The 27,571-nt window shown below is 36.7% G+C and overlaps 1 protein-coding gene across 1 annotated transcript in view; it reads left to right on the top strand.

The window, feature by feature from the left end:
• RFX6 (regulatory factor X6) overlaps positions 1 to 27,123 on the top strand; it is a 34,843-nt gene extending 7,720 nt beyond the window's left edge. The window contains exons 5-19 of the mRNA XM_032683039.1: positions 2,934 to 3,011; positions 6,023 to 6,050; positions 10,299 to 10,406; positions 12,728 to 12,805; positions 12,899 to 13,012; positions 15,067 to 15,116; positions 15,515 to 15,674; positions 17,077 to 17,221; positions 18,401 to 18,510; positions 20,534 to 20,651; positions 21,739 to 21,861; positions 23,236 to 23,445; positions 23,963 to 24,472; positions 25,357 to 25,575; positions 26,346 to 27,123. Of these exons, the coding sequence (XP_032538930.1) occupies positions 2,934 to 3,011; positions 6,023 to 6,050; positions 10,299 to 10,406; positions 12,728 to 12,805; positions 12,899 to 13,012; positions 15,067 to 15,116; positions 15,515 to 15,674; positions 17,077 to 17,221; positions 18,401 to 18,510; positions 20,534 to 20,651; positions 21,739 to 21,861; positions 23,236 to 23,445; positions 23,963 to 24,472; positions 25,357 to 25,575; positions 26,346 to 26,512 (2,218 nt within the window). The 3' untranslated portion in view covers positions 26,513 to 27,123. The remainder of the gene's footprint in view (positions 1 to 2,933; positions 3,012 to 6,022; positions 6,051 to 10,298; positions 10,407 to 12,727; positions 12,806 to 12,898; positions 13,013 to 15,066; positions 15,117 to 15,514; positions 15,675 to 17,076; positions 17,222 to 18,400; positions 18,511 to 20,533; positions 20,652 to 21,738; positions 21,862 to 23,235; positions 23,446 to 23,962; positions 24,473 to 25,356; positions 25,576 to 26,345) is intronic.
• The last annotated feature ends 448 nt before the right edge of the window (positions 27,124 to 27,571 follow it).

Here is a 27,571-nt window from a genome sequence, read left to right as displayed (position 1 = left end):
TTTCAAAAATTGAAAGTAAGTTCCTTATGATGACTGGTTAAATTTTATTAATTATACAATAGAAATATAAATAATAAAATACAGATAAACTGTACATACATATAAAAATATGCTCATAAAGAGACAGAAGGCATTTGAAGATGTAGGTTTAAGATATTATCAGTGTGTCTGGGTTTGATAGACTACTCTCAATAGGGAGCCCAAAATAACCTATTGAATTAATGACTTTGGCTTGTAAGAGAATAATAATCTTCATACCCTATTACTCTATGAAGTATGCCAGACAGAGAGTGAACAGTAAGATTATACTATTTTTAATTGTTTCTGTGTCATGACCAGAAAACTGTATTTTGTAGTACAAAAAATTCAGCTATAGAAATCGCTGAAGAAAGTCAGAATGGCAACTGTTGTGCCTTTAATATACACAGAATACTTACGGAAAATATCTGTACATAACAAAATGTTTCAATGATGAATTTTGATATTTTGAGGCAGTCCAGCAGGAATAAGTATATTACCTACCACTGGAAACCTGAGAATCTAAATCACACAATAGTTCCTGTTTCTAACCCAAATATATTAATATTGAATGAGATGTTGAATAATCTAGATATTGAATCCTAACTTTGTAAGGAAGTAATGATTTTCCTTGCTTCTGGACCACTCCAAGGAGGGAATGTTAAATTTGTGCTGAAAGCGTAAAGTTTTATTTTTAGAATTTAAAAAATGGCATGTGATAGAAACTGGGAGATTTAAGCTACTGGAAGGAGATGTAGGCAACTGCTTGCTTACACTGGCAATGAAAAATGTACAGATAACATTGTTAAAGAGTGGTCACAGCTCTATTTTTTTTTCATCCTGTTCAATGGACAACCTTTACAATGTAAAGACTAAGTAAATGCTGTTATTTCAAAGAGCCCACATGTGTATCTTTTCAATACCTCTTGTGTCACATCTAAAATTACTTAATTTTCATGAAAGAAGAAAAAATGCATTTGTGTCAGAACTCTGTCAAATGTTAGGGATTTCCATATCCAGGTCTTTAGCCCAAGTCTATAAGTTTAATACTCCTAAACCAAAAATGATGGATGAAAATCTTCAGGACTTTACTCACAACATAGGTGACAAAACACGTGAGTTGGAGGACAACCATATAGTACTGTAACACTTAATGAAAGGTTCCACTGGCATCCCAAACCACACTGAGGGGTCAGTTTGCTTTGATCAGCCTGACTTTAACAGAGAAAAGAGAACTGTTATGAGTAGATGGTCCTATGTCTGAGCTTTTATGTTAACAGGTATTTAAAAATAGTCAGTTCATCACATCATCATCCCTCAGAAAAATGAGGGCAAGAAAACTGAAAGTGAATAAAGAGGGGAGAGACTTTTGGCTTTCCTAGGGGTTGACAGGTGCCACAGTGATATAGCAGTGTTATGTAGACTCATCAGTTTCAGGAAAACACTAAAAGTGATGATGTTTAACAACAGCCACTTTTCATCATGTTTTTGGCTGTAAAATCCTGAACCCACACAACAGACTGTCCAGTAACAGAATATTTCAGCTGAGATTTTCAAAGCTACCTAGGCTAGGCAAATATATCATCCTAATGAATATTTTCTTAGCTCTAATTTACATCTAATGCCTTTAATCAGATTTGTAAATATAAAGCACTTGAGGATTTTGTTCTTACCTGTGATAGTCCCATGCAAGAACAAACAAAATACTACGATTTTTTTTTAATGGGTATCACCAGGAACAGCAGAAATGAGATAAACACTTTTGTTAATGTGTTCTACAAACTATTTGCTGGGTCTTTGTGTCTTAAGAATGCATTTCTTCAAGCTTTTGAGAAGTTTCAGCGAAATCAGTGCAATGTGTTGCAGTGTACCTCTGAGTTAATTTTGATTTACACACAATGTACTCAAATTGCAAGTGTTACTTTGAAGTAGCTCAGTTAAACCAGCTGCTGTAGCATTTTCAAGCTAATTTTAGTAAAAAACAATTGAACCTGAGTATACTATCCATAACATTCTTAGACAAATGTCATTTAACACAATCAGTTTTTAAATCTACAAGACAGGGGCTATCACCTTTGATAGATGAACTCAAGCAAACCTTGCTATGACCAGTAAGGAAAGAGCTGCCCCCAGCTTGCTCCCCTGCCCTTCTCCAGAAGGTCACTTATTTTGTAGCAGAGTCAGTGGAAAGCAGTAAGTATCCACTGCACAGCCAGTTTTCTCAGCAACAACACTCCCTCTTTTGCACCTTTGCTGTCTTCAATTAAGGTGTTGGGCATAGCACTGCAAAGCCTGAGCAATAGGCATGTTTCCTTCTTCAAGCTCTATTTGGGAGCAGTAATCTCCAGGAGACCAGCAAGGGAGACAAATGTGGATAAGAACTGCTTAAATGGCTAAATAATTCAGAATTAGGCAGCCTACAACGTGACAGAAGAGTGAATGAATGACATGTTAGCATTTTTAGTCTAGGAGACTGAACACTAAGTTATAAGGTACACCGACAAGCTGTTTTCAACTGAGAAGTACTCTGACAGATTGCCTAAATAAAGCAGTGGTAAGACAGATAAAATAAACCTGGTAGATCAAACCCAGCACCCTTTCAACAAATGAAGTCAAATGAAACAGAATGCATATCAGGGAAAACAGGTGTAACATGTTTCTGTATTTTCTGTTCCAGCTACATTTTTGTAAGAGAGAAAGTATTTTAAATTTAAAGAAGACCCTATCCTTGAATTTTTGATAAAATCATGACAATACTGTTTTCTATGAGACCAGATTGTGTTCCGTGTCAGTGGAAGGAATTGTTAGACACAGTTTAGAAAAGTTTTCGTAAAGCATTTAAAATCAATTAGACCACTTGCTTTACTTGGCATGTCACTCATAAACACTCCTCTTTTTTTTTTTTTCCTCCACAGGTACCACTATTATGGAATTGGCATTAAAGAAAGCAGCGCATACTACCACTCAGTGTATTCTGGAAAAGGCTTAACCAGGTACAATAACATAACTTCTGAGATTTAGTCAGTGAAGGTCTAACTTTAACCTTCCCTTAGAAGGTACTTGTAGGACTCTACTTTTTGTTTCTACCAGAACTAGTACTACTGCTTATCTCAGTGTTTGTTTTAAGATGTTGTTTTAGATATTTTGCTAATGTCTTCCAATCTGACCCCACCACAGTCAGTGTGGAGGTGCATCAGCTTATGACAGAGGAGCATTTGTTCAAGTTTGTATGAGGCAGAAAAATCCCATTTCCAGGGCACTGTCTCATTTTGTTTGCTTGTGTGTCACCCTGCGAGTTCTTTCCTCAGGACAGCTTTCCATTATGAAACGTCTAGAGAATGGTGTGAAGCTGGCACCTGTAGGGCAGGAGGGAGGGGTCTGTATAGATTAATATTTACAGGTCCTTTGACTGGCTAATATCAGTTTAAACCTAACCCAGGAAGCTCTAATTATATTTATTTAAGGGACAGCTAGTAGGATCAATACTTTACGATAGCTGCCTGTTGGTTTGCCAAAGATTAATAGTTCGTAAAACAAATGTCTCTGTTCACATATGGCTTGAATGATGGCTTTCATTGTCTATGGCAGTATACCTGTATAAGTGGGACTCTAAGAAAGGAAAGGAATAAATGAGTTTATAATCACTCATAGAAAATTCAGCTGGTGGCAGATTTAGGTTATATTCAAAGAGACCTTTTCCAAACAATAGGACAATTGTAAAAATTGAGAGTAATGTTTCCAATGATGCTTAAAAGGAGGGCTCTCTCCACTTCAGGACTTAGGGTGTAATAGATTCAAATATGCTATTTCCTTATCCAGTATTTGTCCAGAGCTGCGGAGGTGTTGCTGGTACACAGTGTATTCTTTCATAATACAGAATTATTTCAAACCAACTGTTTATCTAATTGACTAAAAGATAGTTAATTTCATTCAAGGGACTATAATAACTCTTATTCCTCAGCTTTATGTCAGGCAGTGCCTGCTCATGTAAAGCTCTGTCTTTGCACAATCTAGCAGCAATGAATACAAAGAAAGTCGAGGTCATGCGGAATTCCCCACGGCTGGATTTCCGACAGCATACACACACATAAAGATGGCATAGATACTCTCTAAGATTTTCAGGAATACTCATGAGATTCAGTACTTAGGAACATTTTCTTTGCGTTAGGAACTGTGCTGCTGTATGAGATGTTAAATTTTCAGGTTCCGGCAGTCTAATTGCCTCCCTAGCTGATTTAGAACAGAAGCTCAAATGCTCATTTTGTACCATCTGGACCACAACTGTGGTTGGATTTTTCTGTGTACAGAATAAGGCAGTACCCCGGGGTTAAGAACAAGCTTCTGGATAGGGAAAGAGTCAGGCAGTGCAGGGATTCATAATTGAATCCCCAGTTGCTACATATAGTGATCCATAAAATCTGTGCTTTGTCTGATATCTCTTCTAGGTGAGCTATAAAAATGGTTCCTGGATCAAGCTTGGGGCAAAAATAGGCAGGAAAAATATATGGGTTGATAATGATGTCAGATCACATCATGCCCATACACAAATATAGACATATGGAGGCCTTTACCACAAGGTTTGCATGTCAGCTGGCAGCTTGACCAGAGATTAGATGGGACAATGGGCTTCAGTTTAGTTGCCTAAATATAGGCCTCTACACTGCAATTTCAAACTTAATTGGCATTCATGTATTAATATTTAGGTAACTGAGCTGAGTACAATAGTCCTTAAATCCAAGGTTGCAGTGCCTGAATCTTTAAACCGTAAATTTGACCTCCTGATTCTTCTAAATATCAAGCCTTGCACTGTGAAAGGAGCACACCTAACACCAAAAATGGTTTATATCCACAGCACTATGTGAAGGGTAGCTTTAGCTAGCAATTAAGGCTCTGGAAGAGCACTGCTAGCAGGTGCTGCCTCACATTTTTGCTGTACATTCTGTGTACATTTTACTGAACATGCAGAAATCCAGAGCCCATAAAAAATACGTCTAGCTAGGAAGTTAATTAGATCTATGTTGTAATCAGCTGAGTAATACCTTAATTTATACTTATCTATCGACAGGCAAGGGAACGCTGTAGGTAACATATGCTGGATCATCATGTGGTGGGAATCGTTAGGCACCTGTGTTTGGCCCGGGCAGGAGGAATTCCACAACTACTCAGCCTCTGGTTTTCTGTTCTGCCAGCAGAGCATCTCAACAGCAGGAAACCACAATATTGCCCCTAATAATTATAAGACTCCACGTTGCCCACAGTATCTTATCAGTTGGCAGCTAGTGGTACAGGAAATAAAAATAGTCAAACAACATTTATCATTATACTGATCTACTAGAATCGCTATTATTACACATTCTCTCTACTTTAGTAGTTATAATTTAAAACATGTGCTTCATGATTTCTGCACGGAAGGGTAGTCTGATAGTCCAGTGACTTCACTGAGAATCTCTGGATAGGACATTCACCATACTGCAACATATTTTTGCCTGTTAACAAATCTTTGATCTCAGAAATGAATTTTATCAAAATAGTTCTGTGGTGAAAAAGAATAGGAAATCACCAGGATTTCCTAATTTTCCCAAGAACTGTAAATTCTATATATACTTTTTCTGCTCCGAATTTACTTAGCTCTATTTACTTAGCTGTATTTATTTCCTCATAAAAACCTTATGGACTTGCATCTATGCTATCCTTTTGCTGTTTGTGAAGTTGCAAAGATCCAAACAAAAAGTTGAAACTGGGTTTTATACTTTACTGTTTAGTCAACGGTCTGAAGCCTCATGTTTTATAAGACATCAGTAGGTTTCCAGATATCCTCAGGCATTTGCAAATCAGTGGAAGAAATTAAGGAAAAAAACATGACTTTTACTAGAGTTACATTTGGAAAAATGTGACAATTTTTCTAACAGATCTATTATTTATATATATATACACCTCTATGCACCTCATCTCTACAAATATTCTGCTTAAGAAAAAAAATAACCAAATGTGTTTATTTCCAAAGGTTTTCTGGAAGCAAGCTAAAAAATGAGGTAAGTACTGTAGCCTGTTTCCTTTTACCTCTTTTGTAGTCCAAATATGAAGTGACCTGTGATTTTCTTCACATTAATTTCTTTTAAAATTGCAACAGTATTTTTCATTACACATTAGACTACATAATCTTTTTTGATGATGCTGAGTATTTGTTCCTCTAAATATTCAAAGAAAAATAAGATCGGTGACACCTTCTAGGGTTCCCATGGCAATCCAACTCCCCATAACCATAGATGTTCATAATAGACCATTTTAAGTAAAGGATCAGATTCTTACTTAATTTTTTGTATATATTACCTTTGCAGGAGGACTTTTTCAGAATCTCATTTGTCTGACTTGAAGCCAAATAGAAAGCTTTTTTTTAATAAACTGAAATTTTTGCCTTCTTGTCAGGATTGTCTTTCTCTACTTATTGCTCTTCATGACATTGTGTTGTGATATGTCTTTTGCTGCTTTTGCTTCTTGGATGGAACAAACAGCAGCTTTTAGTAATTTCTGATCAGCCTTACGGCCTTTCACCTTGTTCTGATTTGAGTATCTTTGGAGTAAAAAAAACCATAAAGCCTTGTAAATGGCATATTTGCAATTTCTGTTGGAAATATCCCTTCTGCTGACCCCTAGAACAGGATCTGGTTTTGTTGTTTTTTGTTTTCGCAAAGTAGTCTACATTTTCACAACTCTATACTATGGTATAGTCGTTGTCATTACGGTCATATTTATACCAGAAAATTATGTATTATTGTACAATAAGGGTGAAGGGTTGATCCTAGTATTTTTCTTTGACACTGAGTTCAGCTGGCATGGAATATCCTGCATCCACATTATTAAACTCCTGAACCTGCAAAAAAACATAGGCACATCTCAGCCACATTGCCACAGAAAAACATCCCTAACATGCAGTACCTGTTGAAGTATGACCAGAAAGTGTTTGGGATGCCGCTAATTGACCTGGGCTGAAAGAATGCCAGAGACCATCCTGAATAATACTGTTCCAGTATTGCCTGGGAATGTTTTCTGACATCATTTAATTTACTAGACTAGATACACCTTCTGTGATCAACTGATACACAGTAAGACTTTCAACTTTTTTGTTTCCAGATAAGCAACCCCTAGCTAATAGCAGACATTCTTATTGGTCCCTGGGAGTGTAGTTTTGCTCTATTGATTTTCATCCCCTTTATTACAATTATCTCAAAGCCATCCAGATCTTTCTACATGACCTCTTGATCTTCCTCTGTTGATGATTTCATTAGCTCATGTCAACCAATTTAATCTATGAAATGTTCAGTGAGATCAGCCCCAAGTTTAAACTTTGAGAATCTTCCCTGCAATCCCTTTTCAACCCAGTAGTTTCCCTGTCAACACAACTTGTTAGCCTTTCAGCTGGAGTCAGCTTCTTAAACATTTTTACATTCTTTTACTAATCCCCACTCTCACCAGTGTAAGTAATCATTTCCCATGGTGACACCACATCGAGTATTTTAGTGAGGTTCAGACAGATTAGATTTGCTACAGTTTCCCTGTTCAGATAATCAGCTATCTTATCAAATACAGATACTGCTATACCATGGGATATTCCCAACAAATTCATAAGCACTACTGCAGCATTCATTTGTTCAGTTTTGGGACAGAATATATCTAGTTCCCTTGGCATAAATGAATGCATATTTACTTCCATCTCTGATGTAGCATTCCCAGTTTGCCTTGTAATTCGAAGTTCCACAAATCTGTCTTGTTTCTACCCCAAAGTTCCCTTGTCCTCCCAGAAAAAATGTTCACAGATGACGTGGTAGAGATGTGTGAGAAAAGGCACATCAGTATGAGTTTTTGATTGTCTATCTCTTCGTTGTCTGAAATTATTCAGACAGTTCTTAAAAGAAACAAGTCTTTCATAGTCAAAACTGAACTACAATAATTTCAGCCTATGGAAAATTTGGCATCATACTTTCCATTAATATGAACAGGTGATAGATATATCCTCACTCATTTGCTTGAAAGTACATGCAATCAGGTATTCCAGAAAGATTTACAATGATTGCATAAGGTCTAATTCCCAGTAGGAACATAAAGACATTGAAAAGATGTTGAAGCACTGATTGTCTAAATATAATGAGTAAATGGCATTTGAATGAATACTTATTGAGTGCCAGGGATACTGTTTACTTCTGGTATGTTTTATCGCATTTTCTAGTATTCTCTCTGTAGGGGGAGATATCAGCAAATTCTTTTATCTAAACCAGTTAGTGCACCATTAGAGTCTGTATGGTTAATTAGGCAGATAATATTACTGTCATTATCTTAATGTTAAATGGCCATTAGAAACAGATGGCCTTAAATTGAAAGGGCAAGTGGCAGCAGGTTAAAATATTAAGCCTAGAACTGAGGCACAGTCATATGTAAGTCCATTAACAAGGTAAAAAACATTGCATACTATCTTCTCTTAAACCTCCCACCGCAATCACTACTTCTTTTAAATGAGCAAATCCGTTTTAATCAGAGCTTTTAATATATTTCATGGGTAATTGCATAATAAAATCACTAAGACTACTCCTGTTATGAAAGAAACCCCAAAAGAACCTCCTTATACTGATAGACGATTATAACACCAAAAGTATTGACACAGACTGGTACTAAGGTTTCTAAATTTCTACAGTTTCTTTGACTTAGAGCTTTTTATGTGTTTGCATAGTAGATAACATAGACAAAATTCATTTACATAGTGTATGCTTTTTTTCTTGCTGTCTGTTTTGGCAGACACATCTCCCTCTAAAAATAGGGCTATATGTATGTTGAATAAGTCAGTTACAGCTATAGTTTTCTGAATTCAGTATCTGAGAGAATTTCACTTGAAAATGGCCTCCAATTAATAAGTCAACATTTATAGATATATAGTCCCCTTGGCACACTTTTACACTGTATGTTGCACTCTCTAACTACTATTCCCACTTTAGAAAAATCTGTCTGTATGCCAAGGGGTAGGAAACGGTCACTTCAAGTTCCATTCAAAAGCCTGTTGCATGATCATAAATTTCATCCATTAGGACAGAGGGAATCTAAGCAGAAGTAATGGATTTACCACAGGAATATGCAGAAGGCAAGCTTGTGGCTCTGTACACTGACTTAATGTAAGGACTGGTTGGGCTAAAATGGAACAAAGGGTTTCAGCCAAACAGTCTTCAGATTTGAATGCAATCCTGTGAGAATAAGTACAGTTCAGTCAGTAAGGACAGAATCATAATACAGATTGTATTGCTTCTCTTGAGGATGAGGGTTTCACCTTAATTATAGCATTTAGGAGCTTAATAGGCCTAATAAGGTGTGCATTATAAGTATAAACATAATTACCCTATATTACTACAAGATGTACTCAAGATCTGCTCTCAGTCTGTAAGTGGAACAAGATGCGCCTACAATATTTTAGATATCACATGTTAAGGAGACTTAATATGTGAAATCTAAGAACAGAAAGAAACTCTCAGATCAGCAGAATTTAGCATAATTCAGGAGGAATTTATCTTGTGTCTGAGTCAACATTGACCATGTCCCAACAAAGTGCAAAACACTAAATGGGAATATCTTACTGAGAATGGGAATATTCTTCCTGCGATGTAAAACTTGACTTCATGTCAAGTCTGCCACAATCACAGAAAGCTATATAATAAATACATGGTACAGAAGTATCCACAGATCATATATACCATCACATCCATAACACCACAAACTATTACCAAACTTTATGATAAACTAAAATAACAGTTGGCATAGTAAAATAGCTGAAATCATGATTGCTCTGCTATCAGAGCAGGAAGAGAGCAGGGGAGAACAGCAATATCTCTGCTACTCTAGATCCTTGCACTAGAAAGATACATATCAAATAAAACTTAGGGTCTCCTTGAATCACAGGATCACAGTCCACACTGTAGAGAAGAGTAGTATTTTACTTTAGCTTTCAAACATAGATTAAATCCAAAGCTTGTAGAATTCAATGAAGTAATGTGTCTCAAATGCTACTTCACTCTGAAAACTGTGTTTGATGGAGTTTAAATCTAGACAAATATTTAATAACTTTCCTGAGCCGGTATCCAGATCTGGATAAGCATCAATATTTTTGAAGGATTATCTGAATGCAAGTATTCTGGTATGTGGAGAGACTTATGAGATAATATACAAGTTTAGCATGATTTGTTGGTTTCAGTTGTATCGATATTAGCTATTTCAATGTTCCTGTTTTTTCCTTTCTGTTTCAGGGTGGTTTTACTCGTAAATATTCTCTGAGTTCCAAAACTGGAACACTCCTCCCAGAGTTTCCAAGTGCTCAACACCTTTTGCTTCAAGGGTGCATTTCTAAAGACAAGGTAAAATGTGAGCTGCTTCTTTTCCGACTTTAAGATCAAAAATTTGCCACAGAATGTTTCTTCGTATCTTAGCCTTTGAGGTATTGACATGAAAGAGCCAGAAATGTCCATAATCAAATAGAGGTGACTGATTTATAGAGGGGGCAAACCTTTACTAACACCGATTAACCGGCTTTCCACTGGAAAGGTGGTTGAATTATTTACCTATTAACTGACCCAGCATTTTACAAACTGATGGTATGTAGGACGGGGAGAGCAAAACAAACAAATAACTGAGAGTTGTATTCTTTCCAAATACCTTTGGATTTAAGGTAAGTTTTTTGTTCTGATTAGAACAGAACAAATAATTCACAACAAATAATTAGATGAATTTTACTCTCTTTCATTGTTTGAAAAGAGACCGAAAATCTGAACATCTGGGTTTTTTTTTAATTATTAAAATCATTCCTCAAATCAATATTTAGTATTGCGTATCCTAAGTATAACTGTTCAGTTAAAAGTTTCTCTCTCATGTTTTATGTCTTTGACTCATTGCCCATGTGTTATGTCTGTGTTGTTTCTGGTCACATTACAGGCTGCTACATCCCTGAACTGTTCTAGAAACCTTTTGATAGACATTGTGAACTCTCCAATTTAGCCTCCAGTGCAGGTCATGATGGTGACTGTTTTGAGATATGTTGCTTTAAAGCTTTTTGGTTTTGAGCCCTTCCTCTTAAGCTTTTTTCTAGGAAAGTAGTGAAGCCTAGGATTCCTGTAGTGAGAAGCTAAACAAAAAGAGTCATCTTAGCTGGAAATCTCACAGTTTCTAAAGAGAGCCCAGAGGTACTCAGCAGTGTGCACCACCTGTTGCTGTAGCCTCCATCAGCGAATTGACATCTCTCCTATATATGTCTCATAATATTTTAATCTGAAGAACATTTGAGGTTCCTTGCAAACTCTACACAGCACTGTAAACAAAACTGATTTTTACTGCTCCAACGATGAAGAAAAATTTGCAGCTCTTTTCACCTTCATTTTTTAGTCAGCAGCATTGTGCCTGACTGTCTGGGGGCAGACTTGTGGAGTTGTGAGGAGACTGAGAAGGGAGATGAATTTCAGTGTATCTCCCATGCTCTCTTTCGTTGCTGCTCTTTCCTCATTTCCAATTCTCTTATTTCCTGCTTTCTTTCCTTACCGTCTTTCCCCTCCTTCATCTTATCTGACCAAGGATTATTGAACCTAAGATACTTAGGTACGCTGTTGAAGACAGTCCATACATGAGGTTTGACTCTTGCATTAAACTCCTAGAAATTTCTTGCACCTGAAATCTCTTAAGAGTCCATAAATGTAGCATTCTGCAATAAAATAGATGGGTAGTTTCTGCATTTAATATTTCTGAAGAAAACTTACCCAAACTTTAAACTTCCATCAACCCCTTTCAAAAACAATTCTTTAAAAATGTTCTTAGATCTCACACTTTGCCATTGTTTTTCAAAGATACATAGTTACAGTAGCAGATCTGAAAGTCAGAAATATTCTACTTTCAAAGAAACCTGCATGCTAAACCTGTTGCAATTAGATGGTACTAGGTTCACGTGAAATCTGATAGTGTTTTGCTGGAGAAGTTCACAAGCTGTGACAACTTTTCTGTGATTCAGGACCGCAAGAATTGTTTTGCTAGCGTTTTTCTTTTCTTAAAATAGTTTAGTGTATTTCTTGTCTTATAATTTGCTACAAATTAAAAAAATTACTGCCTTTTTTTTTTTTTTGAATAAGAGAGCACTCCACTCAGATAAAGTAGCCTGATGAGATGAAAGGGAGTTATGCTTTTTAAAGTTCAGTTCATGTAAGGCAGTGATTAAACTTTGACCAAATGACTGGCAGCTATTTTCTCATTTGTCCAAGTAGATGATGTTTCAGAACACTCATAGACGCCTATAGTAGCCTAATGATTAACTTGCACTGCTCTTTGGGATTAATCTTAGCTTCAGAAAGGTGAATTTACTTTACCATCTGACTGGATAATCTGACTATTGCCTTACTTTAATACCTACATTTTCACAGTGTATACATGTTCAAGTGTTACATTTCTGACAACAACATAAATGCTTGACTTAAATAATGTTTGACTAATAATGACTTAAAAATGTTGATAAAACTAGAGATGAGTGCCCTCCTCATCACTTCTGGATATACAGACTGTCTACTTGTGAATATGCATTGCAATATAATTTATACTGTATGTTTAAATAGCTACAGAAAGTAGAAACCTAGATCACTATAGCAGTAAAGGAGAGAGCTAAGAAACTCAGTCTTATCTTTCTTCCTTCCTTCCAAAACAGGTAGATACTCTTATCATGATGTACAAAACACACTGTCAGTGTGTCCTTGACAATGCAATTAATGGGAACTTTGAAGAGGTAAGGTTGTTTGAACATATATTCTTGGTATATATGCACAGGGAACCAAGAAAGCATTATTTATGTCTATGAATCTGGTTCCTATTCCTTTAGATTCAACATTTCCTATTACATTTTTGGCAAGGAATGCCTGATCATCTTCGTCCTCTGCTCGAAAATCCCGTCATCGTTGACATCTTCTGTGTCTGTGACTCAATACTGTATAAGGTAAGTTAAGCATTTAGCTACATGGATAATATCAACCACATTACAGCTTTTGTATCTGTAAAAACATACAATAACAGGATGCCATGACTGCTTTCTGCCTCTGCTGTGTAAATTGGCAAGGGAATCATTGAAATAAAGAAATAAAATGGGCACATGTAAGAGCTGAACTTCAGTCTCAGCTCTGCTGCGCACTCGCTGTGTAACCACAGGTAGCACACTAACAATGAAATCCTGACTTACTTGCTTGAATGTAGCTAAAAGAAATGTTCGTGTGCTTCACTGAAAAGGCTGACTAAGGTAATCCTGGAGGAAAACAGAAGCCTTGTTTTCACTTAAAAGAGTACTGTAATTTCTACCAGCAAAGAAAGGCTGTGGCACATGGATGAGGTGATTCCACATGCCAGTCTGCTGCTCACAGACTTCAGGTTATGTCAGGCCATGGTTTCATATTATGAAGTTGGAACAATACTGAGTTAAAATATTCCTACCTCTCCTGCTTGCTGCACTTCATATCTGTTCCTGTGCTACTAGATGTGCCAGAAAAGCTGCTCCACTGTGAACTGGTTTGGGTTCAAAAAAAATTTTTAAGTAATACTTGTATGCAGAGCTTTTAAGCCATGTGAGTTCTTTGATCTAGTTCATGGCATGATCACACAAATAGTTGAAACAAAGTGAAACTTACGAGTGTTGTAAGGTCTGGATTAGATGATAGTGCTCTGGGGGAAAAATAAAAAAAATAAATAAATAATGCCACCAAAGTTTCCTAAGTTTTTCATTTCAAAAGTCAGATCAGATCATTATTTAATAGCTGCAAAGTACTTTAAGCTCCTCTGATAGGACATGTCATAGAAATAGAAAAGGATTGTCATACAGATTTCATATCACATATTGATGGGAAGAAATAACTATTGGCATAACAGTAAACATCAACCTGTCAAAGCAAGAGACTTGGGGCTGTTTAGCCCTGATGCCCTATTGTAATCTATTTGTCATTCTTTACTGTCCAAAAGTATGGGGGAAAATCCAGAAATGATGAAAATATGTATTTCTTAGAAGCATAACAATCTGTGAAGTAAGAAGAAGTGTTTTAGTTACCACAGGGAAATAAAGGTAATTAGTATTGAGAATCATAATTACTACACAGGAGATGAACCATTAAGCCTCATTTACTTGTAGTGATTACATTGTACTTTGAGTTTATGAGTTTTTTCCTGCTCTAAATGTGCTGTCTCAATAGATTCAATATTAACTTTATTCATGATAAAGATTTAATGTGACAGAAGAAGAAACACTACAGGAGCATTAAATTATAAATTGAATAAGACAGAGTTTCTAAAAAGTTCATAAATTTACTATTGTGCCTCTTCTTTGTCTCTCACTATTTCTTATTAATAATCATGTTAGATGTTCTTGACAGCACAGTGACAAAAGGAAAGAGGAATTACATTGGATTGTTAACAAACAATTTACATCAACAATGAAAAGAGATTTTTGTGATATAGGCTAAAAACTTTGCCCTCCACAATAACATTCCCCAAAGGCCATGCCAGATGGCACAGTTTTTGCAAAAAGAGTTCCACGCCATACTTAGCTACAGGGTTCCATGGCTGAACTCTGAATGCTTTTAGTGCCATGTCTGGTTTGGCAGAAAGAAGAGTCAACAGCACTCAAAGACTTGGGAGATACTTGAGTATCTGCTTTACAGAGACTTGGTGATGCTAGAAAAGCCGAAGTGTTTATGCACCTCATTTCTACTGATTTCCCTACTGGAGGACATGTGGGATAGGATGTCTTGTTTTTTTTTCTTGTTTTACCAGTATGCTGATATACATTAAGAATGGGAGCTATCAGTATATAAATATCTCATATGTTCCTATGTAATGGTGACTGGAAAAATCTAGGTATATAAATATCTGGCCAATAGCTTAAATGGCTTTATTCTGTAAAAAAATGCTGTACTTATCACTTTACAATCTAAGTAGGCACAACAGACATGAATGAATGAATAAATGGCCACTGGAAGCTTGATATAATTTTCTGTTAACTTTTTGAAGGTTCTTACAGATGTACTCATCCCTGCAACAATGCAAGAAATGCCAGAAAGGTGGGTATTTGACAATAATCACAATACATTCTGGCTTTTAGGCATATTCCAAGTAAATAGCAGTAATTCTATATCCTCACAGTATTTATACTCGTTTTTAGAACAGTAGAGTATGTATGACAAAATACTGTCAGCTCTGAGGACACCTATAGGACAACCTTAAAATATTACACAGTATTTTAATGTCCCAATTGGCTTACAATTTTTCTTGAGGAGGTACAGATCAATATATTTTCAGTTTTAGCTTAATGATTGGTCATTTCCTGTTTCCTTTCAGTAATACCTGAGGAGTAATTCATAGATAAGTTAGTCATAGATTGAAACCCAATTATTTAAACTAATGCAAGACAATTTTTATTGGTGATTCTCTAAACCTTGTTTTGGTTTTTTTTTTATAGTTTACTGGCAGATATAAGGAATTTTGCGAAAAACTGGGAACAGTGGGTTGTTTCCTCTTTAGAAAATCTACCAGAAAACCTGACAGATAAGAAATTGCCTATTGCAAGAAGATTTGTTTCCTCCCTGAAACGACAGACGTCATTCTTACACCTAGCACAGGTAAACAGAATAAGACTATACATCAAAAATTTGTTAGTTATATTCAGTGTAGCTTTCTGGCCATGAGATATAATGCATTATTTTTTCAAGGTTGACCTTCAACCATGGAAGACTTACATCTTGTACTTTTAACCATGAAAGAAGGAAGTGACCATAAATAGATCTGACCCAAACTTCCAATTTTTGTAGTAGAAAAGAGAGCAAAGACCATGGTTATAATGAACAGCCATCACTGCAATTTTTGGCAATCAAATGATGAAGTGGAATACGTGTGTATTTTGTTTAGTTCCAAACTGGAAAATTTCAGATGATCATCTTGTTTAGCAAACGTTTGCTGTCTTGTCCATGATGTTCTTTAGTGAGCTTATTTCTGTTTGAGTTTTGAGCAAAAAGGGAACATGGGAGTGACAGGGAGTCGGGGACTCCAAGGCTGTGTTGTCCGGCTGCAGGTATCTGCAACTAGGAGTCACCTCCAGGTGACGATTTTATAGATTATACAGAAGGATACAATGCCCTTTGAGCATTGCTCACTGCTAACAGCTTGGGCTTTGAGGTGGTCGTCCTCATGAATGACTATAAATGCACCATATATTCATCCTGACTTGGTTTTCTCTTTCACAAATATTAAGACAAAAGTAGCACGTGGGTGATACTGTGAAGATTATCTGATAGGAAGGCACATTAGAAGAGCATTAGAAGTCTGATGAAAGGGAAACATTATCTTATCTGATCTGTGAAAAAATCCAGCCATGATAGTAAAATTAAACTTAAGGCGATCCCCAGGTGTGAGTCTGTGCTGGTTTTGGCTGGGATACAGTTAATTTTGTTCATTGTAGCTATATGGGTCTATATGTTGGATTTGTACTGGACAATGTCAATAATTCAGGGATGTTTTAGCTACTGCTGAGCAGTGTTTACATAGACTCAAGGCCTTTTTGGCTTCTGACACTGCCCTGCCAGAGAGTAGGTTGAAGGTGCACAGGTAGGTGGGAGTGGACAGCTGATCCCAGCTAACTCCAGGGACTTTCTATATCATATGGCATCACGATCAGCAATAAAACTACGGAAAAGTTTCACAGGGGACCACTGCTTGGGCAGTTGGCTGGGCATCAGTCAGTTGATGAGCAGTTGTCTTCATTTGCATCACTTGTCTGTCTTGGACTGTATTTCTCTCTGGTTTTGTTTGCTTGTTTACTTTTTATTATTGTTATTGTTTTTATTTTTTCTTTTTAAAAATTATTAAACTGTTTTTACCTCAACCCACAAATTTTCTTACTTTTTCAATTCTCTCCCCCATTCCGTGACAGGGTGGGGAGTGACTGAGTGGCCATGTGGTGCTTAGCTGCCTGATGTGGCTAAACCACAGCAGCATCTCAGCATTTTACCTTGCTTTCTTTTGCAGATTGCTCGGCCAGCACTGTTTGATCAGCATGTGGTGAATTCCATGGTGTCAGATATTGAAAAAGTTGATTTGAACAGTATTGGTTCTCAGGCACTCCTTGCAGTCTCAGGGAGCACAGACTCTGATGGGGAGGTCTACAGTGAATGTAAGTCCATGGTGATACATTTGTATCATTATAATTCACTATTTCATTCCATGCCACACTATTTTACTTGGACTGACTGAGACAAGGCACACATAGACACTGCATTCTGTAATCTAGTACACTGTTAACTTCAGTAGCTTAAGAAAGCTTGTACTGGGAAGTCATCCCAGCTAGATGACTTTAAATGGTTGCTGAAAAATTAATTTACATGTCAATTGCTAAGTGCAATCAAATCTCTTTTGAAATTTTGATGTAATTAAATGTGGATCTTAGCACAGATCAATTCCTGAAAGATGTCTCAAAAATTCCATGTCATTATGGCTTAATGTAATGAATATTTTTTTTTATGAATAGGGTTTTTTTTGATGCAAGTTGATCTTAAATAAATGATTTTTCTCTTTAGTGCAGCAGCTATTTTCATACACAGAACAGAGAGAAGTATAAATTCTGAGGGTGTTAATTTTCATATACATAGCAGTTGTTGAAAAATAGATATAACCTTTTCATTAAAAAGATAACTTGTGTCATAAGAGTGATGTTGACCAGAGTTTAGAGAGCTGAAAGGAAGAGCAATGTGTTGTCCTCTAAATATCACTACTTTGATAATGAATGTTTGTTCTCTTTAATGGTTCATAATCCTATTCACATTTTTGAGTTGCCCATTCTCTACTTTTGGTGTAGTTGTTTTTTATTTTATTCTTCATCTTCTTTCATACTGGTTAAAAAAGAAAAGGAGAAGAGAAATAACTGGTCATTCAGGCACTTTTTTGAAAATGGGAATTGAGGAAGTTAACTTTGCATAACATAGTGAGAAACTTGTAAGATATAAGGGAAACAAGACACTACAAATCTGCCACATAACAGATAAAACTTTACTACTAAACTTAGTATTAGAAAGGTTTTCAAGGTTGAATCTTAAAAGGAATGAAAAATATAATCTTTTGGTTTTATTTTCTTGTAAAACTTCATTGTCTTACAGCTCGTAATGCTTAAGTAATTAAAATATATATGACTGATGGATGTGTGTCTGCTTGCCTTGCTGGGGAATTACTTATTTCTTCACAGCTCTAATTCTTTGCTTTTCCTTTCCATGCTACAATATTGTCATATGGCTGGTGAGTGGCTTTTTCTTGTGTTCAGAATAGTGTGCAATGATATGTTCTCCTTTTTACATGGTAGATGACTCTATTACAGTGTTCCAAGAACTGAAGGACCTTCTAAAGAAGAATGCCACTGTGGAATCATTTATTGAATGGTTGGATACTGTGGTTGAGCAAAGGGTTATCAAGGTACATTTCAAATGTTCTGCCTGACTCAAGAACAAATCCTGCTTCCCTTACTTCTTACAAAGACCTTTATGCAGTCCTATTGGTTTCCCACATGGGATTCTCATCTCTACTCCCATCTCCTTACTGTAACAGGGAAGTGTGAAAGATTCCAGTGCTGTTAGGTCTAATTAATCATGTTGAGCCTGTTGAACAATCTTGCATGTGTGACCAATTAAGAAATACTGTAACTAAAACAGTAAAGTCAACACTTTCATAAACTTTACATGAAAGAAATCCTTCCAGCTTCTGTGGGCATGCAGAATCACAGAGGTATTTCTCAGTGAGAAAGGTGAGCAAAAGTTATTCCTTAGAGAAGCAATTCTTTCTTTCATGGCATTTGGTTGGTATTGTGTGTGGTATAAGTTACTGTAGCAGGTGGATTCAGAAGTAGCCAGCCTCCAGAAGGATTTCTACATACCAGGATGAAAGATACAGTTTTGTAGCATTGTAAGGTGCTTAACACAGTAATTGATGGTTTTGATGGTATTCCCCCACCCGGCTCCAATTTACAAGATGCATTATCATCACAACTATTCTATATGCATGTAGTTATACAGGGATTAATATACTACAGCTCGGAACAAAATAAAGGAGTTCTGAGTTATATCTCAAGTAAGAGATATCTAACCCATTTGTGACTTTAATAACTGTAAACTAGCAAAATAAGATGTTACACATTGCTTGCTAATAGTTGAACACAGGTCTCCTCATCAGACTTTTTCTATCTGGAAATGTAATAATTTATCCATCATTTTAGGTGGCATCTTGATATGAGTGGATGTAAAAGGATGAGACAGTGCAGTTAGCATCGACTGACTGGCAGAAGAGTGACTGCCACGTACAGGAAAACCATGGGCATGCCATTTTTCCTTTTTTTGCCTGTTTTCCCAAATTTCAATGAAGACAGTGATAGTTTCTTTCTTTTTAAAGTATTCTGAGTTTCCTAACATTTGCTGACATATGTAAGCAGCACAATGAGGAGCTCTGGATGATTCAGGGCAGCATAGCCAAAGCAAGTCCTTATCTACACACAAGGCCCTAGTCAAAAAAACTCCCACTGAAGCTGAGCAATCTCGATTTATTTTAGAACTGAATGATTATAGTCTAAAATTCATTTCACAATTTCAGAAGAAAATTTCTGTTAAAACAAGTCAGACAGAAAAGGTGAAGTACTTTTCCATTCAGCATCTACTATGTGCTTCTGTATTATTAAAGTTAACAAGTAAGGTTCCTACCATTGCTTTCCTGTAGTTAAGGGGAGAAATACCAACAAGTTCTGATATGAAGCTAGGTCAACTAAGCAGAAGCTAATAATTGACAGAACATGCAATCCTTCCATTGCTGTCTGCCTTCTGTTCATGCTAAAATGTGGCTACTGTCAAACTCGTACAACAACTTCTTTCTGCTTGCTGTTTGAGAAAGTAACAGGGCATATGTTACTACACGAACAAATCACTGCCAGAAAAAAGTGACAGTATGAAATGAGCAATATTAAAAGCATCACTTTGATCATCATGATAGTAAACATACCATTCTGTAAGAAAAAGTCTGGCCAGTATTATACAGATTAAATTAAAGTACAAGGACTAATTTCTATTCCCTCTTTATGTGGAATAACAAAGTGCCAGAAGGAGGGGGGGTTTCTTTCTTTCTTTGTGCCTTATATTTATAGAACAACTTGGCACCTTTAGTACTAGAATATGAGGTAATCTATGTACCTTCAGGGCATACCAAGGCCCAAGCAGTAAGCAGTTTCATCGAACATTGACATTCTACGAGCTCTGCACTGAAAAGGGAGGATCTTGCTCTTTTTTACCACATTAGGACACACATTAAGAAGATACTATCAATCAAGCAACTTGATTCACTCTGCCACATTAGCCTGAGTCAAGGACTCCTTGAACTCTCAAACATATTGAGTTCCTCTCTCCTGTGTGCAGAAAGCAGGTTAGCATATTTAACAGTATTTTATATTCTCTTTCAGGCAAGCAAGCAAAATGGGAGGTCTTTAAAGAAGAGAGCTCAAGACTTCCTTCTGAAATGGAGCTTTTTTGGTGCTCGAGTGATGCATAATCTAACCCTAAACAACGCATCAAGTTTTGGTACCTGATCATTAAAAAACAATCATATTTTGTACATATATACCAGTACTTACCAGCTTTCCTGAACAGAGGAACCTGTCCTAATCTAAAGATGCTTTGATCAAAGCCACAAATGCTGTGTAATGTGTTTTTCAAACTAACATTTCATGTTAAATGCTAGCAATATTTTGGTGGTGACCTGTGTCACATGTTCATTTTTAAAACGTGGTTTGGTTTTTTTTTTAATTGTTGTTTGATACTCCTTTGTCATTTAAGTGGTAAAAGCTTTGTTTGCTTTAATGTGGCAATGGAAGTGTAACTGCATAGCTCAGTATAGGAGACAGAAGATTTAAATTATTAGTTTTACCTGTGGATCACGTTTGGTAAAAAATTACTGTTTTGTAGAAGATTTGTGCATGATATGTTTTAATAAAAGCAAAAGAAATTTGGCAGTCACCACACATTTAATTCCGGGATCAGCAGATTATCAATTCAACAGTGTTTCTGGCTTTTAAAATTTAAGGCTCACACATCCATCTTTAGGAATGTTTACATTTTTGGGAACATTCAGGAAGAATCTTTTATAAAATAGTAGATGGTAGAACAAGTGAAACTAACTCTAGTACATAATTTCCTAAATTTAGTCATAGGTACATTGTTATTTAAAATTCAGAGGGTATTTGAAATGGCTGTTAGGGACACACGTTTTTTAATGTGATATATCCTTGAAATAAGGTCAAAGACTTCACCAGTTATTGTCTGGTTATTTAGCACAAGACAAACAGAAGTAGAGCAGAGGCATTCTAGCAGACTTCGGCCTTATCTAGCTCCACTGTGTGCCCTCTTCAAGTCTAAAGCATGTCTCACTTTCATCAGTATTTTTCTTTGATGTAATTAGTGGTCAAATAGCCTACAGGACAGTAAACAATTGAGCCAGGTGGGCCAGTGCAAAGAGAGATTAGAGCTAGAATTTAGGCACTATTCCTTGTTGGTCTTGCCAGGTCATTTAAAGTCCACAATTATTTGTTTGTTTCACTGACTTCTTGTAGAATAGAGAGAGATGGTCACAAAGATAACTCAGCTACTCTCTCTCTTTCTCTTCCAAAAGGTTCTTTTCATTTGATCCGCATGTTACTAGATGAGTACATCCTGCTTGCCATGGAGACACAGTTCAACAATGACAAAGAACAAGAACTCCAGAATCTACTGGACAAATACATGAAGAATTTAGGTAACTAGAGCTTGGTCCTTTTGCATATACTTCTGTACTTTTAGAAATTGATGTATTTGTTTAACTTTGAACAGAAGCAAGTTTACTCTGTTTTCCTGAAGTTGTAGTTATATGCAACATGATCAAATTCACCTGAAAAGTTTGTGACCATTCACTCAGCAATTCATTCACACTTTCCCAGCATGGTTCACTTCATAATATTTTGTGGGCCTGTGAATACAATGGATCGCTGAAATTTGCTTGAGTGCAACAAATACTTGTAGGTACATCTGAAGAGCCATAAGCTGAAATGTGAAAACAGGTATAAGCAACAGAAAGGGCAGGAATTCCTAATCCAGTTTTTCTCCAAAGCCTAAATATGTAATTACATTTTGAACTGGGAATGTATGAAATATTACCAAAATGCAAATATCCCTGCAATGTTGGAACAAAAGTTTGGAGCCCTGTTTATCATCTGGATGAAGTACTATTATGTGAAAGAGAAATAAAACTATTTTAAAACAGCATCCTTAACATTTTCCATCTACCAGACTTCTTCCAAGTTAGACAATTTGAAGTTATATGCTCCAAGTTCTTTGCTATCGAAAGAATGAAGATGGATTTGGATCAAGTTCTGGTCCAAGTTAATCCTTAAAAAAACAGTGAAACTTCACTGGGTTCTGCAGAATTTTTCTTTATTAACATTAGCACCAGCAATCAACTCTAAATCTGAACTTTGTTGAAAGAAACTTGCATAGACTTTGTCTGACAGTAAGTGCTGCACTTCTTTTAGTTCAGCCTCCAAGAGAAAAACCTGTCCTATGTGCCGGTTGCCTTATCCCTGGGTATTTAGGTGGAATACTTGAAACCATAAGGTAGAATCATGGTTTCCACTGCAGAATAACAGAACTGACTTTATCAATAATCTGCAGAAAACTAAAGAATTATTGAGTATAACAAATGCTTTTCTCTAGATATCAACATGAAACAGAGTTCGAGCATTCTAAAGTTCCCATTGTTAATTCTTTAGGATGAAATGTTGAGCCTGATTCACTCTTAGTGCAATTTACTTTGCTTCATTGTTGACATTTACTTCAAGGGAATAAATCTGATTCGTACCTTCACTACGACAGCTTCAGTAAAGAGCCGATACTGTGCGATATAGATCTGTGGTCAGGGAAAATGATACCAACATTTTTACCAGGAAGATCAAGACTAGAGCAATATTTGTATTCGTTGCCTACATGCAAAATACGCAGACTTCAGAGGGTTTTAGAATAATCAACCAAAGATACAAACAAATTGGGCAGCTCATATGCTGTCTATATGCTAGCAGTAAATTTATGTGCAATGAGCATACATACAACCAACAGGAGCTTTGATTTACTCCTTCAGATGCAAGCAAAGCCACCTTCACTGCATCACCAAGCTCTTGCTTCCTAGCAAATCGTAACAAAGCTGCTCCTCTGCCCAGTGACACTTCAGTCAAGAATGAGTGTCTAGCAGAGCAAACCTATGTGTCCTTGTCAGCTAGCCAGCCCAGTAGCGTACCTTCTGGTCTGAACTCCTTCACCACAGGAGATAGCGAGAACATGCAGCTGACAGGTATGTATCAACTCTTCCAGCTTCTCCTTCCCAATTTGCTTATTAGTCTCTCAGTTCACAGTAACATGTTGCTGTAGAAGGGGCAATGACCACATGCATTTATAAAGACCTCTTATAAACAACATTTCATGAGCTCACCTTCTGTGATTTACAGAAGTCAGCAATTGTAATTACCCTGCCAGTAATAGTTCCTCTTGGAAAAGTGGTAAACTATCTTATACCTCTTGGCTTGGTGAGCTTCTTATGAGGAGAGAATGAACAGTAACATCTGGAGCACAAGAGGATTGTAACTGCTGGAGTTTCCCACTGCATGTAGTGTCTCCAAGCTCGAGAATGAAAGAGGGAAGCTTTATAGCCTGTAGCCAAGGATTAAAAGCTGTGAGTTGTATAGGTGGGGGCTAATGCATATCTTTTGTAAAAGTTTCAAATAGTAATGTACACTTCGCTAGAGGGTTAGTGCCTTCACAGCAGTACTGCAGTATGGGTGCTAATCATGTCTAATGTTTATTTATTCCAGATCAAATGGAGCTGTCTCAAAGTACTGGCCACCTCATGACTCCACCTATTTCACCAGCCATGGTCAGCCGAGGAAGTGTTATCAACCAGGGGCCAATGGCTGTGAGACCTCCAAGTGTAGGTCCCGTGTTATCGACACATTCACAGTGCTCTTCTTACTCAGAACCGCTTTATCAGACTTTGGCACAAACTAATCAGAATTACTACGGAAACAATTCCAATTACCAGGCTATGTTCAGAACACAAGCCCATTCCACTTCAGGAGCTTATGACCACAGAGCAGAGCACAGCCGATTCAATGCCTTCAGTGAACAGCAGTTCTCCAGAGACTACTTCAGCAACAGTTGTGCTGTGTCTCCATACAATGCCAGATCCCCTTCCAGCTATGGTCCCTCAAACATGTCTCAGGACACACACAATATGCAGTTTCTGAATACCGGGAGTTTCAGTTTCTTGAACAACTCAGTGCCTACATGTCCAGGAGCAGCATATCCTGCTAATGCTTCCAATGGTATTAATATATATTTTCTTTTTCTCTTCTGTTTCTCTTTTCTTGATGGAGTAAAATACTTTTTCTCCACTTTTCTATGAAAGATGCATTTCAACTCTTCCTGTTTTCCACTTCTCTGATGACACACAGAGGTGTAAAGCAGCTTAATAATCTACTTAAAGATTTATTTTCCTCTGTTGAATCCTAATTTGACCTCAAATGCATCTGCTGACCTATGCTAATCTTCCTTTTGTACCATTACCATGTCTTGCACAAAGGACGCAAAAGCAGCATGGCCTTGTCGTTTAACAATCTCTTGAAAAGCCCCCAAAACATCTACTAGGAAACAGAGCAGACACAAGATAGTTTACCTCTGGGATCAACATAATGGACCATTCTAGTCACAGGGTCAAGATGATGAAACAAAGTATAAAAATGTGCATTAACAATAGTTTGAGACTTTGGCCCTCCATCTCCCTCTGCTGGAGGAAGGACACAGTGGAAACGTTACTTTTATATGGATTTGTATATGCAGTAAGTCCATATTACCCTGCAGATTTTCTTTCCATGTATACCTTCCTTGGCTGTGAGCTTCAAAAGGGAGCACTGAACTATGGATAGGGCTCCCCATGGTGTCTCTTACAGCCACCAATTGCAGGCTATGTTTGATTCTGAATTTAGAAGGGAAGGGCAATTTTCTGTGCTGAAGGCATGACTGAACCCTTAGCATCTTTTTGTTTCCTTGTTACCACCTCTATTTTGGGTCAATCATTGCACATGTTTCTAATGTTACTAGGCTGTATGTGTACATAAATAATCTTATTCTCAAGTACTTTTTGTCCAAGGTTATCACAGGCTCCTAACCTACTCAGTAGTTTCACTCTTTTTCAATATTCTTTCAATAGGATATTATGGAAACAGCATAAATTATTCAGAATCTCATAGACTTGGAACAATGGTGGATCAGCATGTTTCTGTAATAAGCAGTGTAAGCAGCATTCGATCACTACCATCGTACAGTGATATACATGATCCACTGAATATCTTGGATGACAGTGGAAGAAAACAAACGGGCTCATACTACACAGAGTCCTCACCTTCAATTGTCTGCCGGACTCCTATGCGTAAGTATAGCCAACAACTGAGGAACAGCTATGAACTTTATAGCATCCTAGCAAGTGTTGCTTACATATATAAGCTCACATATATAAGATATAAAATGCAATATAGAGATGAAATAACTCGGTACTTCGGATTTATCATAAGATGTGTTTTCCTTAAAATTGCAGGACAATGGGTTTAATAACTCTTTGCTCCCATAAGGAGGTCTATGATCCACTGTCCATGAGGAGTGGAATGACTGGCTTGAATTGCAGAAAAATCTCGTTTAGGAAACAGTTTCTAACTATTAAGTGAACTAATGACAGACTGGGCTTTTCTAAGGTCTCTCGAGGATCCTCACTGTCAAACAGATCAAATGAACCCTGGGTCAGAGGTGTCTAGGTATATACTTCCTGTGGTATAGTCCCCATCCTGTGCTTCAACAACTGAGTGTGTTAGGCAAAGCTCCCACTGACAGTGAATTTTAGGCATAAATACCTGACTGCAGAGTGTTTGTTTTGGTATATGCCTTATACAAATGGCAGCTGAGTTTGGTCTTACATTCCAAAAAGGGTTGCATGGAAGATATAAACTAGGGCACTATTTGTTTCTCCACAAGGTTATATCTTCCCTCTACTTATCTGTTAACCTTGCACAGAAGATCAGAAATTTCCATCCTTCGGATGATGTGCCTGGTAGAAAAGAGGTTCCATCAAATGAAAATGGATTGTAATTTCTGTTCAATTCAATAGACTGAAAACTTGCAATGATGGTAATTTTTTTTTCACCACAGCTTCAAACTTGCAAACCACATCTTCTTCACAATGTATGTATGGAACACCTGGTCCGTTCCCTTCTCAGGAAAATCTGGAGGTCCATGGCCCACCAAGCAGAGATATGGTGTCATCGTTACCACCGATCAACACTGTCTTCATGGGAGCAGCTGCTGGAGGAACCTAAGTGGGAGAAACATGTCAGTGCCTTTAGCTTAATTTCCAACTCCAGACATTAAAGCTATGAAGACAATGCCTTTCAAGTTGGTGGAATATAAAAGTATTACATATAGGTGTTAGAGGAGCCATTTTAGTGATAGTAACAGACATCCACACATTAAAAAATAGCTATATTTAGATTGGGTCCTGCTTGTGAATCTCTCAGGATTGTTCTCAGCATCACAGCTTTTCAGTCAGAAATTTAGGGTAAGCAGAAAGAGCCACTGATTCTTGCAAACAAGACTAAGTTGTAAAGAAATTATTGCATCTATTCCTAATTTATTAAAAATGTTATTTTAGTCTTTCACTTATATGTTTTCTTTTTTTTTTTTTTTTTTTTTATAAAAAGGTTTATTTAATGCCTGTGTTGCTCATTATTTATTAGGACCACAGAGTAACTGTTTACTATCTCATATTTGACAGACTGTCAAATGTATGTATCCTACCTCCTATGGAAATGTTTACAAGGTCAATTTTTACAGTTTTAAATGAAACTAAGCCAAATTCTTAAGTTTTTTACTGTTATGCTCTGGAAAGTCTATTTCAAATGTTTAGTGCCTACTTGTGTAAGTGAAAGTCCTCAGGAAATAAATAAAACTTATTATGGGTATTTTATTTCTCTTTCTCTTAAAATAAAACCAACAAAACATGCAAATATCATAAGCTAACTAATTTCAGTAGCCTGCTACTGTAGTTGAATAACTGAAGGAAATAAAACTATGCCATTTAATGTCATGGGATTTCAGAACTACTTGTGGTACAAGCCGAAAATTTCTGCTGATGGAAATCCACAAAAATATGTTCATCAATTTTCATGGGTTTAATGCAAAAGTAATAAAAATTATTAAAAAATATTGCAACCCTTTAGACAGCTATTTTAATAAAAAAATATTTTACAAGTGCCATGATAATCTGTGCACAAACATGCATTTATGTATGCAGCTGGAGAAGCCAGGTTAAGAATATTCGTTAATGATATTACAGAGGACAGAGAACGCACTCACAAAACAAACTTCTTGCTACACAT

This window comes from Chiroxiphia lanceolata, chromosome 3 (assembly GCF_009829145.1).
Source record: "Chiroxiphia lanceolata isolate bChiLan1 chromosome 3, bChiLan1.pri, whole genome shotgun sequence".
Classification (NCBI taxonomy): domain Eukaryota; kingdom Metazoa; phylum Chordata; class Aves; order Passeriformes; family Pipridae; genus Chiroxiphia; species Chiroxiphia lanceolata.
This window is presented reverse-complemented; position numbering and strand designations above follow the sequence as displayed.